The 20389-nt window shown below is 32.9% G+C and overlaps 2 protein-coding genes across 4 annotated transcripts; both read right to left on the bottom strand.

The window, feature by feature from the left end:
- Nucleotides 1–1128: 1128 nt before the first annotated feature.
- Nucleotides 1129–12805, bottom strand: LOC138336133 (protein fem-1 homolog C-like). Of its 3 annotated transcripts, XM_069285452.1 has the most exons (4): nt 12578–12805; nt 11495–11615; nt 10981–11027; nt 1129–3729 (listed from the first exon to the last, which is right to left on the bottom strand). In XM_069285452.1, the coding sequence occupies exon 4, from the start codon at nt 3686–3688 to the stop codon at nt 1757–1759; it is 1932 nt and encodes a 643-aa protein (XP_069141553.1). In that variant the 5' UTR covers nt 3689–3729; nt 10981–11027; nt 11495–11615; nt 12578–12805; the 3' UTR covers nt 1129–1756. The 3 variants fall into 3 exon arrangements, with proteins under 3 accessions (XP_069141553.1, XP_069141554.1, XP_069141551.1); XM_069285453.1 differs by lacking the exon at nt 12578–12805 and having other exon boundaries at nt 11495–11946; XM_069285450.1 differs by lacking the exons at nt 10981–11027; nt 11495–11615; nt 12578–12805 and adding an exon at nt 5192–5324.
- Nucleotides 12806–13189: 384 nt separating this feature from the next.
- LOC138336134 (uncharacterized) lies at nt 13190–19683 on the bottom strand. Its single transcript, XM_069285454.1, has 6 exons — nt 19592–19683; nt 19052–19098; nt 17197–17388; nt 15555–15726; nt 14374–14760; nt 13190–13858 (listed from the first exon to the last, which is right to left on the bottom strand). The coding sequence occupies exons 1-6, from the start codon at nt 19650–19652 to the stop codon at nt 13620–13622; spliced, it is 1098 nt and encodes a 365-aa protein (XP_069141555.1). The 5' UTR covers nt 19653–19683; the 3' UTR covers nt 13190–13619.
- Between the last annotated feature and the right edge of the window lie 706 nt (nt 19684–20389).

Genomic DNA, 20389 nt, shown 5'->3' with positions numbered 1-20389 from the left:
CGTAAATATTTTCATCGCTGATTTAGTCACCACTACAGGTGTTGCATGTTTATCAACTTTTTATCTGTTTATTTTATCGGATTTTTTTTATTATTTGTTTATGAAAATAATAAAACTGTCTACATGCATTTGCAACATTTTGTCTTTAAACAAAACAGGCGTGACGAATTTATATCAAAGATCAAAATTTATTAATTTAGTCATTCACAATTTACTCATTCACCCCCTGAGATTTCATAATTGACTTGTCCAGCCTTTGAACTGGAACAATCCAAATGTGCCTACAGGGGTGCATGAATAAATAGATAAAAGTCACATTCGATTTCTAGGTCTGAAGAGTATCCTCTCGATATTTATTACCGGCAATAATGAATGGCAAAATGGACGACCAAGAGCATGTGTGATAAATAACTTATTTTCATTTTTTTTTTAGAAATCCAGTATGAAAAAAAAAAGTTATGTTAAAATGATATCACATTTTTCTTTAAAAACACACTAAACTGAATATAAATAAATCATTGATGTTACCTATTTTATTTTGGCTTCGGTAGTGCGTACTAAGAACGTGCACATATGATATATCAACATGTCTATTTACACTGTGTACAATGTTTATTCTCATAAAGAATTTCGAAACGGGAGTTCATACGATTACAGAAAAATGAAAGACAACGATAAGTCCATGTATCACAGGTTTTGCCATATCAAATGCTTCATAGATAAAAGTTTTGCTTATTAAAAATATTTAATACATAAAAGAACAATATAAGCTGTCACACATTCGGCAAGTCTAAGGTTTGAAAAATAATCTTACCCGTAGAATTAAATGTCCATGTTAATTCCTCTGCAGGTAGAATTCATTACAAATAATACTATGAAATCATTTATTTTCGTTGGGCTCAATTTTCGTGGATAATACAATTTTACAATTCAGTTGGGACTTAAATTTGTGGAGAAGACCTTACGCATTACAGTTGACATTGAAATAGACTACCAACTTATGTAAGTGGCTACCAACTATTCCATGAATTATTAAGTTTTCATAGACATTAATTGAATTCGTTGAGTTTGGTCATTTTTTGTGTTAAATATGAAATTCACGAAAATTAAACCCCATGAAAAATTAATAAGTTTGATTTCACAGTACTAATCACCGAGAATAAGGTATGCAGCGCCTACCCCTACAGCTTTCATATAGTTCAACTTAACTTTAGTTAGATAACATGCAGATGGGTATGTCAGCTACTACATGTAGTATATTTTTAGATACACAGTTATTTTAGTAACACAGAGTTGTAAAGATAAGTGAATACGGTTGTAGCGCATGCCAATTTACTGCAAATTAGGTCATTTCATCTAAGTCAGGGCATTAAGAATTACAGCCAATCGAATGATTAATGAACTTTCAATGCAACCACAGTATCATGTATCAAATGCGAAAAAAAGACATGGCATATGGGTGAAGTCAACGTAAATCTCTGTATACATATATATACACATTTACATTTACATCATCCTCGATACTGCAGGGGTACATATGACGAGTGATAGTAACCCCTGGTATATGCCATAGCAAAACTTAGGCTTTGACGATTGCAGAGGCAGCGATGTACATCAAGGGACCAAACTACCTGCTGATCTGTTGTCGCTCACAGAGCCTTCAGTTTTTGTATGACATATCCCAGGGGGTGAATATAACGAGAGTGAGAGTTACCCTTGGAATATAGAGGATGCATGAACTTCGGATATAGTACTTTCATCTAATGTTTAAATGTGCGCCGTGCATCTCTACAAACTTGATGAGATTGACAGGTATTTCAAATCGGAAAGGTATATTGCATTTGTTGATTACATTGGCTGCCAAGCATTGCAGTTTCGTATGCTTGACTTCGTGTAGTACAACATCACTTTGTTTGGCAATAAAAAGTGGTGTGTCCCCTTTCTTGTTAGTCATGTCCACGTGAGCACCGTGTTCTAGCAGAAGGTTCAAAATGTCCCTTTCATGCATGACGCCATGCCTCCCGATCGCCTTAATATGATAGTGCAACGGCGAGTTGCAGTCTGCATCCACTGCGTTGATCTGGGCTCCGCATTCAAGAAGAAACCTGACTAAAGCAGTATCGTTCCTTATCTCATATAATCCTTCAGAATCATAAAGTCTCTTTGACTCGACTGTGTGTACAGCTAAATGGAGAAGCGTCTGTCCTTGTTTACCTCGGGGGTCAAACTTAAGGATCCTCTTAAGTTCAAAAACAATTCGGTCGATATTGCCGTCCTCTGTGGTGATGTGTATCACAAGTGCAACACAATCCAGAAGTAGTAGCAGTAATTGTTGGTAGTTCCGCTTGTCATCACGGTGGATAGTTTTATCCTTAAGCACTGGCGTTGCTTTGAACACATGCTCCACCAGTTTATGGAGAAAGCTCGACGTATTGGTAAAATATTCATCCATAGCAGCATATTTTTCATCCTTCATTATCATGGCTGTCAGATTCAGAACTTGTGATATTGATATCAGACAGTTATCCAGTAAGTACCACTCCCTTGTGATATATCCATCGTAACAATCAGAGATGATCTCCAATGCTTTTCGAAATCTTCCACAATCATGAAGCTTCCATCCATACTGTATAGCAGCAAGAAGTGAATCCTGATTCAGAGGCCCTAGAATCCGTTGCTTTACTAAGGCTGCTTGTAGATACATATTCATTGACGTCCGAGGGAGCCTAGTCAGTTCGTCGAGGGTCTCTGGTTCCTTTGCGTCGTCATACTTGTCGCCGAAGTCTGGTAATTCTTTTGGTATCCCATGAGTATCTCGCATCTTCATCCCGTCAGCCCAAAGTTCTTTTGCATCATCATATGCTTTATAATCAACTGCTTTGGCGCCCAGCATTTCTATAGCATTGATCTTATCGCCGGTAGGGATAGGTAGATCATCATTGTTGATGAAAAAGTATGTTATTTTCTTTAGATTTAGTAGAGCGGCAAGCAGTACAGATGACACCCCATCAATGGTCTTCAGATTCACGTCTGCGCCATGCTGAAGCAAAACTTCTATTGTATCAAGTTTCTGGTAATTCACTGCATAATGCAACGCCGTTAGCTTATCTCTACCAGTTTCTTGTGCATTTACTTGTGCACCCGATTGGATGATGAACTCGCATAGTTCTTTACATTCTATTGCATTCATTAAACAGGTTGCACCATTTTTGTTCGGAATGTTGACATCAGCGCCATGTTCAACCAGGTATCTGACCATGTCAATATTGTTACTGTAACAGGCGGCTCGTACCGCTGTCGACTTGGTATCTGAACATCCGTGCACATTTGCTCCATTTTCAATTAGAGCTTTGGCAATTTCTAACTTATTTGATATTGCAGCACTCCATATTGGTGGCACGATATGCTCAGAATTTTCATCCTCTTCCACAATGTGCGTGCCAGTAGCTTCCAAGTCTGGCTTACAGGTTTTAAGAAGGTAACGGACTATGTCTATACGTCCATGTAAACAAGCGACGAAGATGGCGGTATTGTTCTTAACCTTTTCGTTAACAATTTTCTGTCTTTCTTCCAAAGTTTTGTTCCCTAAAATTTTTCGGAGCTGTGTCAAGTTGCCTTTTTCGATGAGCAAATGTACTTTATACACAATTTTGTTTAAATAACTCTGTTCTGAAGTCATCGAAGCCATCGCAAATTGAAAACTTCTGCATACTAGGGATTAAGCTGCATCTGAAATGTACAAGTGAACAGTCTTGACAATTTTACGACTATTCAGCATGGTTCAGTTTATTTAAGCAATTTTTTTTATTGCATCGGGGTATGAATGAAATTTCAAATGACATCAATGCCTATAATTAATTTTCCAGACTGTCTAATGAAATACAAACATTTACACGTACGATTCAACAGATTTTCCAAGAAATTATTTTTTTCCGAATTAATACGCCACGTCAATGTTTCTGTTGTGACGTCACAATAACGTCGGGATTTCGCGACATTCTCGGATTTTTTTCATAGTGGTATGAAAAAAAAGAAACGGCCAATGTGAAAGCAATATTTAGAATGAAAACATTAAAAATTAATCGTACTGCCACAAAATTACTGTCAAATTTGTTTAGTCTCATATATCCAGCAACTTGATATCAGTCCCACAGGACTAATTTGTGAATCTATGTCATAAAATGGGTACAATGTCACAGTATTTAAATTTTGGTAAAACAAAAAGCCTATTATAAGACACTTCCTTCTCTGCGTGGTTTATCAATGTGACCCATTTTGGTCCTGCCTTTTCAGTCCCCGGGGTTCAGTAAGAGTCACTTTCACCATAACAGACTCTTAGAACTTAGGGTCGTGAAAATCACATTTTTGTAAAGTATCTAACGACACTCCCATCAATGATTAATTGATGTTACTGATTCTACCATTCCGTCTTTGAATATTACAGAGTCAGCTCCCTTGCGGGTAGATTTTGTTTGTTACGTCATTATTTTGTGAGCGCAATTCACATCGTTTGCTCCGAAAACTATGACGTTACGCTCGAAACCACATGACGTCACAACCAACACCTACCCGCAAGGGCAGATAACTCTGTAATATGCAAATACAGAATAAGAGCGAGTTGAGAATAATATTGAAATTTTTTAGTCATGTAGACCCCTTCGACTATACATAAAGCGCTTGTGGGTCATCAGAGACAATATATGACCATACATAAATTTACATAAAAAGTCGAAAATGTAATATCACACTAATTTCAGTAGTTATATGGATAATGTTTTTAAATGGTTTTTAAATGATTAATTTTTAAAAATGTTTGCTTACTTTCATAGTATAATAAAGACGAATGGCGTGGAATTATTTCATTAAAATGAGCCAATTTTATCATAAGCGTAGCTTTTAAAATACGGGGTACGCATCCTTAATAAATTTCAATGAGGGGAGGTAATTCAGAATAAGTAGCAGCATACTTTACAGTAAATATTCAATTTTTGTTATATTCTGACCTATATAACAAATCTCTATTACAATTTTGTTATAATGGTCAGAATGTTTTAATTTAATGTTGTTATACTATTACCATAATGAATATTGAACTTAACAACAGCTAGAATCCATCAGGTTCGAGATCATATCCTTCAGTCCTTGTTTGCCTGTAAATCATTTCATTGGTTAAGATTTGTAATCCACTTACCTATATATTACCACTAACGACTGGTATGCCGTATTTACACCTTGTCAACACATGTAAAACGTATGAATTCCTCTGTAAGTACACAGTATGTATGTACATGTAGTTCGGTTACCGTGTGTAATATAACCTTTGACCTTTTATTATCAAGTATTAAAGATGCATGCTCCGTCATTACTAACTAATCAAACAATTGTGTATTGATTGTAAAATGTTATATTATCATGTACATTTAATGTTTAATAACTAAATTTTATAATTAAGTGTTTTCTACAAACATTGTATTTACTTGAACAATATTTTCCGGATTTATCTTGTTTCGGGTTTTATCTAACCATAATACGCTTCCGGTTAACATACTATTGATGTGATCGGGCAAAAACAGACAGGATCGACATGATAGGATAGAATCGGACAGGACAAAGGTTTCATATAATGATATTGTATTGATAAAATTGTTTGAAAATATTTTTCTTCCATGTTCAGGCACAGAAAATAATTAAGAATAATTCATAATGACATCGATTGAATTAGTCCGCTATACCTGCCTAGAATATAATGTAAAAATACGTGAGACTACCCAAATTAGAACACTTTATGAAGATAATTGTGAACGTTTTCTACGTAGTGGCATCATAATTTTTCCAGTAATATTTTACAAATAAATGCCTTCCGTTTCATTCATGTTTTGTTTACATGTTTTGTTTACATGTATATGCCAGCAATGCATATAGTGATTAACAGAGAGCTTCGAAGCATCCCTGGTCCAGCTCTGTTTCGGCAGGTACGAGTTGGCGTACTTGTAAAAATTTATCTGCACTTTCAGTTCATATTATTTGCATAATTTTCCAATGTTTCGTTTTCAAAATATCATCATTTTTGTGCATTCCTTAAACTCTAGAACGTCTTTTTCTTTTCTGTCCTACCAAAATGGCAACAAAAAAGTTTTGCTTGGTATTAAAACATAGCTTTCTTAAAAACTATGTTATATCATGAGCTCAAAGTGTATACAATTCTTTTTTATAAGTACACCAAATTTGGTTGAAATACTTCAATAAATGAAATAAGGAAAAATCACAGAAAAATACATAGAATATATTGAGAAAAAATAACAATTACGAATATTTTTGGCACGGTACTGTACATTGATATTTTATACACTGAATGTGTAAGGATATAAAATCGCGAAATGTCGCTCTCCTTTTGTGTGTGATATAAATAGACCATTTCTTTTCACATTTGCTTGCCCATCCGTGTCACTATATGTGTTTATATATGAAACTATCTATATAATTCAAATAATGTGCTTTATTATATATTTATATTGTACGTTCATATTTATGTAAATATTATGTGTGATGAATAGGCTTTCTTAGTTATGACAACTTGTACATAATTCCGTTTATAAAATTTTGATTTAAACAAGAAAATATTTGAACTATATCCGCATAATTCACTTTGGCTGTTGCAGTACAAGAAGAAAACGACGATTTGTAGGATTGGACATTTTTTGTTATCATTATTAGGCCTAGATCTAAGAAAGAGAACAATATCACTATTAATTTAACGTAGTGATATGAACTTTAAATGGAAATTAATATTGGTTGAATTGTATAAATGCTTTTCTCTTAATTCATTCATAGTTAAAAATACACGAACCGTAATTAAATTGTTTTGTGAAGTCTATGTTATAAACACATCGGATAAAACCATAAGTGATATCCACTGCGCAATATATACAGAACTTTAGATGGGAAAATGCATATAATGTAGTATTTTAGATATAATCATAATTATTACATAATTTGTTTACACCAATCTATATATGAAGAAATATAATATTTTCAACTATTACACCGACCGTTCAATAAAACCTTGTTATATTGCACGGTTCGAAGTTATATTGCACGCTTCCATGGAAACGTTATATTGCACGGTTCGAGATATTATATTGCACGGCTTTAGGAACACCTCGCTGTTGTTGTCTAGTTTTGTAGAAAACTTCCGAGGAATTGTGAGTAACAGTGAGTTACGTTATTATGACGTCACAAAGGTTCACGCTAAATTTCGCGCTGGATTTATAGATCTCGAATCAAGTACGTCATGTAGACGTTTACTGTACCGAGTAAAGGACGGACACGATGAATGTATTAGATCAAAAGGCTGCAAGCAGGTCTAATAATGTAAAAACAGACAATAAGACATCCAAAACGGAGTTACAACGTGACGTACGTGGGCTATACGTCAATCTTCAATAGAATATTAAGGTTTTTTTCCGTACGGTACGGTGTTGATTTTTTTGTTAAGTGATTGTCGTATTCGTTTTATAAAAATAATATTCAACTGAGAAACTGGTGATTATGTAATAAAACAAATATTCCATGGTTACTGTGCTCTAGTTCATAATATTTACCCCTCGGTGATGGTAATCAACAAATGTTATATTGCACTCGGCCTTTGGCCTCGTGCAATATAACATTTGTTGATTACCATCACCTCGGGTTAAATATCATGAACTAGAGCACAGTAACCCATGAAATATTTGTATAATATATAATTATCAAGTTTCATTTATTGGATTGAAAAATCCCATGTTGGTGTTATGCAAAAAATAAAAGTCCCCCGCGTTTTTAAAAAGACCAACCAGGCGGGTGGCTAAATTTCCAAATATCCAGTCTTCTCAGGCTTGTATGAGAATATACAAAAAATCCATCCTTATTGCATCTTGTTTGATGTTTTCTTTATTACTCAAATACCATTGAATTTAAATAACAAACATATGATTTTAATGTTATTTTTTGTCATAAAACATCGAAAAATTATGATTATGACGTGATGATTACATAATATATTAATAAAGTAACATTTTACAAAAGTGGACATAGTAAATTCCATAACAAATTAAGTAATATAAACATAGTGATACGAATTATGTACGCATATAGGCAATCTTTCACATGAACATTTTTTTGAGAAAATTACTTGGAATGTATCGTGAAGCATTCAGGAATAAGCTACAATCACAGAAAGAATACAGATTTTTCTTAAATGACGGCACAGAATTTTAGTAATTACATAACCAGAATGTTTTACAACTACAAAAAGTGATTCTCTAGTAAGAATTTTATGTACCAAACTATCTGATGAAATAATTAATGTGTAAAATAAAATACAAATATTGTAAAATATTTGGAAATTTCTTTTGTTTTGTAAATTTCATCTTGGAGGAATAAATGTATTGATTGATTAATTGATTATTACGATGATGTTTTACCAATGTGTTGCGCAAGTTGTGTTGAATCTCCAGTATAAAAACACTTGACCGACCCTTGTCATGTACATTTATATGTCCATGTTTATCCATGATTCGTTTTGAGTTACAACATTCACGTAAATAGTAATGTGAATTTCATTTGAAACCGCATACTACTTTAAGAACTTTTAGAACTACAAAGCATGTAGGTACTATTAAGTATAAAAACAGTCCAAATATGATAAATATAATATCTGTAGTTGAAGGTCCTGAAAATAAAAGAAATACCAAATCTGTTTATTGAATTTTACGTTTGTCACATTTTATAGTTTTTGAATATCAGATATTGAAGTAGAATATGAGTGTTGCGTTATAAATAGTCGTTAAATCCATCCCTGGGCTACATGTGCCGTATTTTTGAAAGTTAAGAATCAACAAGAGCTTTTGATTTTACTCATTAGCAAAAATACCAACATTCTGAAAATAAAGTCACCTATAATGCATAAGTTTAAATTTTACAAATAAGAGCTGAAAATGAGTGCTTCCAAAAATTATTATATTTACAAAGACAGAGCATTAAAATTACTACATACGGCCAGGCCATAAAGCCAAATTGTGGTCTACAGTTTTTTTTCACATTATTACCGTGTTAGAATAATAAGGTGATTTCTGCAAGTATGTTTCCATCAAAACTTGCGGCATAACAAGCAATTTTACAATGCGTTGATTACTTGTTGTAACTTATATCTAGAAGGCAGCATACACGGTTGTCTGCCCATTTGAATGACCCTCACAGCTTTATTCATCAAACCTGAATATAGATTACTGAAGAAAAAAAAAATAACTTTTTAAAAATTCGCAGGTTCACTGTATTTATGTGTGTAAAAATCAAACAAAGATTGTATTTGTATCTTTCAAGAATGCAAGCAAACGTATATCACTATTCTATGTCTAAAAGTCCATTGAGATTTTTACCGGTTGTCGTTGATGATGTTCTTTTGTATAGTCCATTCCATCAACGAAATGTATCTTAATTTAACAATAGAGTTATTTTTATTACTGATATAATTTTAATAAAAAATATTTTAAAGATGCTCCACCGCTGACAAATGGTATTTTTTCTCTATCAAAAACAGGAGCAGACGATTTAGTATGTTTCTTCCGTTACAAAAGTTACTTACTTTATACCATCACCACCATTGAAAATTTTGAGCTTCTAATTTTACTTCAAGTTAAAAATATGATAAATGATTAATTGCATCCCGAAAAAATTCCATGCACTGTATCCTCTATGGAATGAAGAACTGATTGCGCATGCACTAAAGGCAAAACAAATTATTTTACATTATTTTTTGTGTTAATTAGATATATACATACATGATTAAACATCAATTATTGTTCAAACAATGAATATCATTTATGCTCTGTCGGCGGTGGAGCATCTTTAAGTTACATGTGCCATAACTGCGCAAAAACTTTGACGTGCTAACCTTTTCCTTAGAAATACTACTAATCTCCCGAAAGGCATAATGTTTGATGAGTTTAAGCTATGAAAACCATTCTAGGGCACAAAAACACACATGTATGTTGCCTTATAAACATTAGTTACAACACAAAATTGGCGCAATGTAAAATTCTAGCTTTTTATGCCTTCTGTAAATCACTTTACAATTACTAAAACACAATAAAAATGTTAAATGAAATTACAGACTACAGTTTGGCTTCATGGTATGACGGTATGTACTCTTTTCATTACACTGTTGATGTAAACATGAAGATTTTTTGCAGTACTGTCAAAAATCATTTTCAGCTTTTTTATGCTGGTAATAACATAACATATGCATTGTAAGTATTGCAATTCTCAAAATGTTGGTAATTTTAATGGCGATTAAATATTAAAGACTCTTCTTAATTCGTGAGTATGACAAACTATGGGTATGTGTGTGATTTTACGTCAACAAAATTCATCCATTAAAATCGAAATTCGAAAAACAACAATATCAAGCAAATTAGAAATGTAAAATATGTCTAATAAATTATGTGTTTCTACTAATATAATACTATGTTTCTATATGCATGTGTCAAATAAATGAGCTTATTCATTGTATGTGTGTGTGTGTGTGTGTTTGAGTGTATTTGTACATTGCATTGAATGAAAATCCTGAATAGAAAGATTATTACAAAAAAAAAATGGAAAATTGTTTGGAAACAATCCATCAATCGTCAATACGAGATAAAGTTTTCAATAACTGGTGTTTTTTAACGCAAAAAAAAAAAAAAAAAAAAAAAATAGAAAAAAATAAAAATCCCATTCTTCATATTATTAGTTGGTGCATTCATTTTGTGAATCACTCATACTGTACTCAATCATCCTCGCATTCTGTAGCTCATTCCTAAATTCTTAAATTTATCTGAGTTTATCTAAAATATTCTGAACATAATTTATTTATTCGATATTCTTTTTCTTCGATTTTGTGAAATATAACATTATAGCTGGTGGCTTCTTAGCTTTTCTAATACTGTTTGCGTAATGTGTTACCTTAGAATTACATGTCACCTGATTTAGTGAAAGTCTTGTTTCAGCATCTGTCAAAATAAAATATTTTCATTGAACATTTAATATTGCTACATTTGGAAATAGGTTATAAACATTGCAATTTAAAAATGTTCTTATTTTCCTTTAAAATGAGTCGAGGATAACATGAAGAATTAACATTATCTAAAAATAGGCATGCTATCAATCAGTAGCCTGTTCGAGATAATCTTTTGTGACGCAGCGACGTTTTGTGTGCTACGTCACTGTTATTGTCTGGTGGGTATGTTTTTAATCAGGAATCAAAGTTTTCTACTAACTACCGATGTCATATCTTACAGTATAGTTGGTTATTTTTGTGAGGACGATATTTTCGCATTTCACTGGTAATCACCATCGAAATTTTGATCCGAGAGATATCGCGATATTGTGATTCGCTGTAAGTTCAAAGTTCAAACCACGAAAATAACCAGCTTTACAGTATTCATATTCATAAATACAGTACATTGTATTTGAATACCTGTGGACTTCACCATCAGTACTATTGATTATGCCAAGAATCTAGCATTACTTGACTGTCGTGTCATCCTTCCCGCAGAGATTTTATTCCTGCTACTCCTACTTCGTGGTCTTAGTAATATCTGAAAAATATTATGCTATAATTTGATATTTCCATGTGGCTTAACGGAAGAGTGAGAAAAAGTAAAATGACTTATTTTTCAGACGATTTCTCCATCACCATGGAGCATAACAAGCCAAATAATTTATCATATAAAGGTTCAATAACAGTTAATAACAATTATACGTTGATAATGTGTTCATGCTTCTAACGAGCTTTTTCATTGGCTTAAAGATGATTGCAGAAGTTATTAAACTACAATATCTCCCAGGGTTCATTACGGTCCCTACATTCAAATGTGGGGACCGCAATCCACCCTAGGAGTGATTGAATAAATTACTGTATCAAAAGCAAATTTATTTCGCGTTTTAATGCCTAATACTGACGCCATATTCAATTTCCCGCAGGATAGTTAGTCACAATAGTATTTAATCGGACCCAGATTAACCTCTAGTAAAAGGTTAGTCACAATAGTATTTAATCGGACCCAGATTAACCTCTAGTAAAAGGACCGGTATGAACATTGGATATGACAGTGTTTACTTCCGATGAATATAGGTCCAATAACTAATCTCCTATGACATCTAAGAAGGAAGAGAGAAGAAGCAATAGTGCCCTCTCAACCAGTTGCCATAATAGAATGCATTACTGTCATGTTGTCTTAACAAATGCATTACTGGATTCGTAAGATGTATAAACCTTTTGTTTGTAGCTTCTCACGTAAGCATTTTGGGAAGCTAATACTCGTTAAGCATGTCGACATTATTACAATGTGTTTATGTTAGGGTATAAGTATATATATGTGTAAACGGTTGATATCATGCGTAATGTGTGTGTGTGCACACTTTTCTGTGTACATATTCATGTTGGGCATTAATCAGTAATCATTATATATACTGATTAAGCAGACGACTTTAAAAGTCTGGATGCACTTTGATTTATGGGTAGTCAGACGACTGTAAACATTATATAAGACATACATACCTGAAGTACCTGAGCCTCCACGTCATACATGTGTGTTTTCCTGTCACCATGACAAATCTTATAATTGGTTTTTTTCCTAATCAATGGCTATTAACCTCTATCAAACAACTATGTTACGTTCTACTTTACCGACTTACGCAGCGGACCTGACACAAGAGAAGTCTTGTACACGTATTCCTTTGTGAACAAGCCAAAAAGTTTAACATAATTAGACCGGCATAAAATATCAATAATCATATATTTTTTAATTCTTTGATCATACGTTGACGTTTTACTTAATGTCTAATGAGAATAAATTCCATTTAGCGAAAAATAAAATAAGCAATTATCTTTTCATTTTATTTTACTTTACGCCTAAAAATAACCCCGATAGTAGCTTCATCACTGAGTTCATTTAAATATGCACCAAAATAATATGAAATCTATATATAAACCGTCATGCCGTCATAGTCTCATAAAAAGACTTAAAGCTTAGAGTAATAAGGAATTATAGAAGCAATGAAATGGCTTACTTTAGGTCGATAATACAGGTACGTATATGTGTATATTGTATTTCGTATTTGACCGGTGTGGTGGGAAAAACAAGCCTACGGTATTAACATTTTTGTACCTTGTTAGGAATAGTTTATTTAGCTCATTCCTCCATGAAACCATTTTTGAAATGTCAATGGTAAACAAGCTTTGATTAATTCTGGTTTGTTCTTATCTCTGTGCCAGATTTGTTTATGCTTTTATATTGACAGTTTGTCTTTTTAGTAGCGGTGCGACGCTCATATCAGAGAAACGTCTGGTTCTGTGTTTTAAAACTCCATCCATATGAGGCCAGGCCTGTTGCTGAAGGTTTATGGCACACTTTCAGGCTGGTTTGAAGATTAATGAAAGACATTATCTCGTTGGTCCGTTTTGACATATCGTCAACAGTATTTCTATGGTATCCTCCAATCAATGTGGACTTCTATGAAGTTTGAACAAGATGTATTTATACCGATAGACCGATCATGTTCGGATGAGTTCAACATTAAATGATGACAATTACACTTTATCAAACACTTGTTTCGTTTTGTTCCGTCAGATTTTCATCATCTGGAGATGACAACGATGCATCCGTGAATGATACAATATGGTATTCATCGGCGGGAGGGAGAACTTCAATCCCATGTTCAACACTAATGGTCTTTTGGGACATACAAGGATGGCTATCTGGCACATTGTCATCATCCGACAGTGAGTAATATATGTCGGACTGTTCATCTTCGTCATAAATCACAGAGATGGATTCATCTGCAAAATCATACAATTTCAAGTAAACAACAAATTAATAAGTTTAATATTACTAATTGGCAATATAACCTAGAAAATCAATGATCACCATTTATTGATTACATATTTTGATATATTTAAATGATAAATGCAATGAGATATTTTTATCAAATCAATCTATATTTCTTAACCTCTAAAAGCCTTTTTTTATTTACGGTGTACTTAGAACATCAAATGATCAATATCTATTGATTATATATTTCATGCATCCAAATGATAAATGTAATGACATATTTTAGCAAATCAGTCCATATTTCTTAACTTCTAAAAGTTTATCACATTTACACGGAGCATCTAGTGATCAAGACACATTTTGAATATGTGTATTGATTGATGTAATGAGATATTTTGTAGCAAATCAATCTATATTTCCAACGTAAACTTGTAAAAGGCTGCTCATATTTACAGACAAAATAGTAACAGCCGGATTCATGTAGGCGGTAAACTAGTAACTAACTAACTAAGGTCACATTTACCCAGGAAATTCGGCGATCCAACACCGATGGCGCCCAGCTGATCTGTCGCTGATGTCGTATCGGCTGTGTATTCTTCTGATGATATTTGAATCACGATTTTTTCTGCCTCCGTATGATCTGGTGTCACTACATATTCCGTATCATGTTGGGAAGATTCACTTTCCTTTTCATTGTTACAGCTTAGATAATGTGAAACCGTTTCACGTAACCAAGGCAGGTAATTACGCTCGTTGTACATTTCATTGCAACATATCTGGCAGTCTCTTAAAGAAAAGCGGTGCGTTTGACCAGAGGTGCAGCACATTTTCCTGATAAACGGAAGGGCAACAATGACGCAAAAAAATAAAAAGCCAAATATAAATCCTACGATATTGACTGGTGAGGATTCTGCAAAGAAAAAAAAGGAATATTTTTCATGAAGAAAGAAACTCCCTCAATTATCAATTAGATTTGAGATGAACATTCATTTTTTCACTTCAAAGTTTTCGCCATTTTAACAGCATCTTTGAAAGTTCCCAGTTATAGATATTAAGGTTTAAGACCCAGGTTAAGCTAATTTTCCTATATCACTTCTTAGGTGTAGTTGAACATAACTTAGTTACTAAAAAGTGGCTATGCATCCGTCCTAATCTTAGATATTACAGTAAACTGTTGACTCATAGATTGTTGCCAATGTGTTGTTTGTAAATTTTGGCATAATATGCAGGAAAATTGTACATTTCAGTTCTGCAAGTCCATGGGGTTCAGTACATATTTTCTGTCATTAAATAACTATGTTATTATGTTTGCTAGTGTTTATAATATGTAGTAGGAGCGCTGGTTTGACCTAATTCGACGGAGTCTTAAACCTTAAAGCTGACAATGCCAGTTAAAAACATGCACTTAAAATTTAAAAAAAAAATATATAGATATAATGAAATATATTTTTTTTTCAATTTTTCTTTTCTGAAACATCTTATCTTATTTATGACAATGTCGTATCCAAGGAAGTGGCAGCCATTTTTCTTTTGCTCTGCTTAGTTACCTTAATCAAATATTTTTCAACTTGCATTGTCAGCTTTAAGCATTTACGTGTAAAATAACAGCTTATTGGTTTAGCATTTAGTTTTAACAAAAATAAAAAATAAACGTCGTCTCATGCAGAGAAATGACGCCATTACAACTAATCCATTTATAATTACTTTCCGGAGCAACCAAGCCAGTCAGATCTCCTGGATCTATCTCGATGGATATTCTAACATTAGGTTCGAATCGTTCCAGGCTTATATAGTTGGAGCTAAACTTCATGAAGAGTGTCTTTTCTCTATAACGACAAAACCTTTCCTTTTGATGTAGTTCATTGCAAGAATATACCTGTTAATATCAAGGAATTACATGTTATTGGTTATTATAAGTATAGTTGAATATAAGTATAGTTGAATGTAAGTATAGTTGAATTTAAGTATAGTTGAATAAAAGTATAGTTGAATATAAGTATAGTTGAATCACTGCGAAAAAGTGCAATATATACATATATATATATATAAAATATCAAAGAAACACAATTTAACAAAGCGTGACAATTTATTGACTCGTGGCCTATCCGGGCCTCGAACTCACGATCTACGGCACCCAATCGCCTAGCCAAACATACCTGCGCCTTCTACCACTGCGCCACATCAATAAAAATGATATAAATAAATATAAAGTTTCCTTGTGATGGAATTAAAAGAACAGAAGTTACTGCTCATCCGGATAGCATTCACTCCTGAAGATAATTAATCTCATGATGAGCAGTGAAGTTGCGAAAGCGCTAGAGAATACAGACCTGTTTTGATTTTTGTGCTTTGATATATATATAACCAACAAACAACGTGAATGCATTAAAACATATTTTCAAATAAATATTGTTTTCAAACTGTGTGAATCCGCATAAAGAATGCTTATAATTAATTGTTAAGACTTCTTGATACTATCATTATAAACGTTATTGGTATATAAGTAAAGAATTGACATCAAACAAATATGATATTGATAATGATAATGATGGTGAATGATAGTGAGTGAGCATCAATATGTCAATGTGTGTCTATAATTCAATTTTGCTTGTTACAAGCATTTTCATTGGCTTAAAAATTTACTTTATCAGCCCCTAAAGGAAAAAATGGCGTCGCCGTTTATGGCGTTGCTTCTGATTGGCTGAGATGACGGCGTAATGATTTCAAAGACAAAAGAGTCCCAAAATGAATTTTAATTATTGAAGAGATTATCTTTATTAAATTGATTTATAAGGATTAATTTGAATAGATTTTTTATGTTATATCTCCATAACGTAAAAAAATATATTCAAATTAATCCTTAAATGTACACAAGTTATAAAAAAAATATAAAAAACGAACAAAAAAACAACAAAAAAAGACACACAAAAAAATCATATATAATTATCCTTAATGGTGATTAAACTAGTTCATTAATTCCTAAAGACAAGTCTGGCTTAGTTTTAAAGATAAAAACATTACACGTATATATGACACCGTTTTCCAAAATCTTTAGCTGAGGAAGTTTAGTATACGCAATTAATGTATTGTTGCTAATATTCATGATGGTTTTGATTTCACTGAATTCGCGGATCCATCTAAAAATAATTTAATACGTTGAAAAATTAATTAAAACCATAGTTTAACGAATTATAGCTTGTCATAAGAATGACTCTTTCTAGGGCTACTGAGATTATTCGTGAAGATAACCCCGCGAATTAATTCCCGCGAAGTTTAAAAAACTATACAGTAATCAATCAACAAACCAATCAATCAATCTACAACGTATATAAACCTGGCTATTTACCTTTAAAGGATTAACACTGTAAGGTTTGTAGATCTCAAGAGAAAGCCCGCAGTTTTCTACACGGAAAGCTGTGACGTCAAAACAGATCGTGACACTATCGACAACTCCTCTAACTCCAACACGACATGTCTTTGGTAGTATTTGTCCCCTCCACTCTACCGATAGCCGTTGATGGTAGTCCAAGTCATAAATCTGAAAAGTACGTTAATTGCTATTTAGTTAAATGCATAGTAAACCAGAACAAAAAGATTCTCTTAAGATTTATAAGGTAAACCGTTTAATTACCACTGTTGGCTGACAGTAGTCTTAAGTCATAAATCTGAATAGTAAATTATGTTAATGTAAAATTACTAAACGCTATCCACTGCCCATGTAAAATAAAATTTTACAGACCGATTCATTGACGCATTGTTTGAAAGTCATCTCTCGCAGACATGTAAATTTAAAGTCGATAAAGGCATTCCAATATGACATTTTTAACTCCTCCCCCCCCCTGAAATTTCATAATCAACTCGTCTAGTCTTTGATTTAGAATCTTTTTGAATTTTTGCTCCGGAAAGTGGGACTTTAAGAACTTTTTTATGTTATGGAGATATAACACTAAAACATGAATGTACCCTAAATATACCGCAAATCTTACTGAAGGTAAACTATTCAAAATTCCAAATTCATTCTAGGACTCTTTTCTAAGATATAATTACGCCGTTATCTCAGCCAAACAAAAGCGACGTTACAACGCCGACGCATTTTTCCATTAAAGGTAGGTTTCGCCAAACCAAATAAATATTTTTTTTGTGAAATTCGATAAGCGGAAGAAAAGATGAAAAAACATATTAAAATATCTCAATTTAATTTCTTTATGTGTTTGAGATTGAACAAATGTGTCTTGAATCCAAAATTGAAGGAAATCCTTGATTTATTACGGTGTCCGTCAGACAAAATAATATGCAAATGAAGCTTCGATGGATTGTGTTGTCGAAGTTTGGCGCATGCGCATTGTCACGCACTAAAAGTAAACAAAATGGCTGAACGAAAGTGTGTGAGATGAAAAAAATATATCTGAATCGGCAACAAAGTGGAGGAAATTATAATGGATTCGGTAGCACCCTAGGATATCTATAGGGAATTGAATTCAGAGATGGCATGTAGCCATAGAAGAAACAGAAGCCACATCTCAAGCGGAACTTGCCGGGATCTGTTGGGACTCGTGTAACGGCATTGCACGTGGTGAGTTAAATTTCAACACATATGCCAGCGCACAAACAACCGCAGACTAACTACATGTATATTTGGTGTACACAATTAGCGAGCGTATGTAAGTAACATGAAGTGTTTTAGATTATATGATATGTATAAACAGTCCCTCGCACTCCGATTTGTTGTTGTTGTTTTTTTAACTAAACATGCCGTGGCAAGACTGTCACTTCTATTTGACATTTTGTTGCACGCTTCCGTTTGTTGCTGCGGCCTCGTTTTGGAAAAAATAGGTCATGTTCTATGTAAAGCTTGACTTCGCTCTATTTTTAGAAGAGTATTTTCCTGGTCAAGCTAGGCAACTGACCACCCATATCGTTCGCTGTATGCATTGAAAATGATCTGAAGATTATATCTATGTATAGGATGAATTTCAATTTCGTAGTCTTTATATTTCATTGGGCGAAACCTACCATTAAGAGCTGGTAGATTCATTTCAAGCCAATGGAAATCTACGATACAAGCAAAATTGAATTATATGATAGAATACCATTTATATTGAAACATACATGATTTTTTGACTAAATGATTTATGTCTATGCTTTGAACGATTGAAATTATTTGAAAAAAAAAAACAAAAACAAAAAAACATTTATTTTACCTGATTGCCGCATGAATGTTCATTTAATGAGATTGTATTCTCAGCACCTGTAAGAAAAGCTTCAATAATATATTTTGCTTCATTGGAACTTTCATTGATGAATTTTTCATACAGAAAAAAATACACTTTTCGGTCTATTTTGTTGTTAAATTCTTTGTCTAATGCCTTTTGAAATGCAGCATGTTTCAAAACATTTTTTTTTTCAAGAGAATAATTGATTGTACATTCATATTGAGATACTTTGTACTGAAATATTTTCACTTCATCATTATTCTCGCAATTTATTTTAATTCCATCAGGGTATGAAAAATGTTGGCAATCTCTGAATCCACTTAAGTATCGGATATAGCGGATTCTCACGTAGATTGGAAAAAAATCACAACCCGAAGAAATCACCGAATAGTGACATTAGTGCTTATGATTATTCCATGATAACGTCGGGTTTTTTTTTTCTTGGGTTTTTATTATAGTTGTATGAAAGGGACAAAAAAGTTTCTGATCAGAATGCTGCATTCTGCTTGCAAACAACGATACTTATACCTATATACTGAATAATCAGTAAACTTGATATTGCAAAGATTTCGGCTCTTTCCTTCCACATATTCTGTGAAATCTCCTCACAGCAAGAACCAAGTGCTACCGTTGTTACTATCTGAAATACAATATAGCTTCATTTCAATAGAATGATGTAGCAACATGATTTTAACGAATGCATAGCATGAATCATTTGTTGTCTACGTGGTTGGAACCAAGAGAATAAAAAAAACATATTGAATTATAGTTGTTATTGTAATTTAATTTCAAATATATATGAAGCATTTTTGGTTGCAAACTGTGTGAATCCGCGAACTATAACTCGTTGAAATTAAAAATCGTGACATCAATGCTTATAATTATTTTTTCAGACTTCTTAACAAAATGGAATCACAATGGAAGATTTTGTTTTATTGCCACTTTAGTGCCGGTGTAACGTTGAAAATGGACCCCCGTTGAAAACTGACCGGTTTTCGCGCCTTTCCCGGATTAGCAAGGTAAAAGGACATGGTCATTTAACCGAAAGAACTAAAGTGTGTGTCACACACATGTGTATATTTCTGTATGTGTGTATACATGTACGGATTACATATAAATAAATACATTATGTATTTTAAACACGAGTGTTTATATTTCTGCGTTTGTGTGTACTAAGAGGTACTACCATTTAATACAATTCAATAAATAAAATTGATAGAAATAATAGATTATAACACACACCTTTACCATATATAATCGAATCCTATTAGAATAAAATATAAACTATAACAAATCTACTAAATGTAATTAATTGAATAAATTTTT

This window comes from Argopecten irradians, chromosome 12 (genome assembly GCF_041381155.1).
Source record: "Argopecten irradians isolate NY chromosome 12, Ai_NY, whole genome shotgun sequence".
Classification (NCBI taxonomy): Eukaryota; Metazoa; Mollusca; class Bivalvia; order Pectinida; family Pectinidae; genus Argopecten; species Argopecten irradians.
Note: the sequence above shows the minus strand (reverse complement) of the source record. Positions and strands in the feature narration are given on the sequence as shown.

What these genes read in the sequence shown, in the direction of transcription:
- LOC138336133 (XM_069285452.1), bottom strand. Translation starts at nt 3,688, where the DNA reads ATGGCTTCGATGACTTCAGAACAGAGTTATTTAAACAAAATTGTGTAT.
- LOC138336134 (XM_069285454.1), bottom strand. Translation starts at nt 19,652, where the DNA reads ATGTGGAAGGAAAGAGCCGAAATCTTTGCAATATCAAGTTTACTGATT. An exon ending in ACAGTGTTAATCCTTTAAAG is followed by an intron (nt 15,727 to 17,196) that starts GTAAATAGCCAG and finishes TGATATTAACAG; the next exon opens with GTATATTCTTGCAATGAACT. An exon ending in TGGCTTGGTTGCTCCGGAAA is followed by an intron (nt 14,761 to 15,554) that starts GTAATTATAAAT and finishes TTTTCTTTGCAG; the next exon opens with AATCCTCACCAGTCAATATC.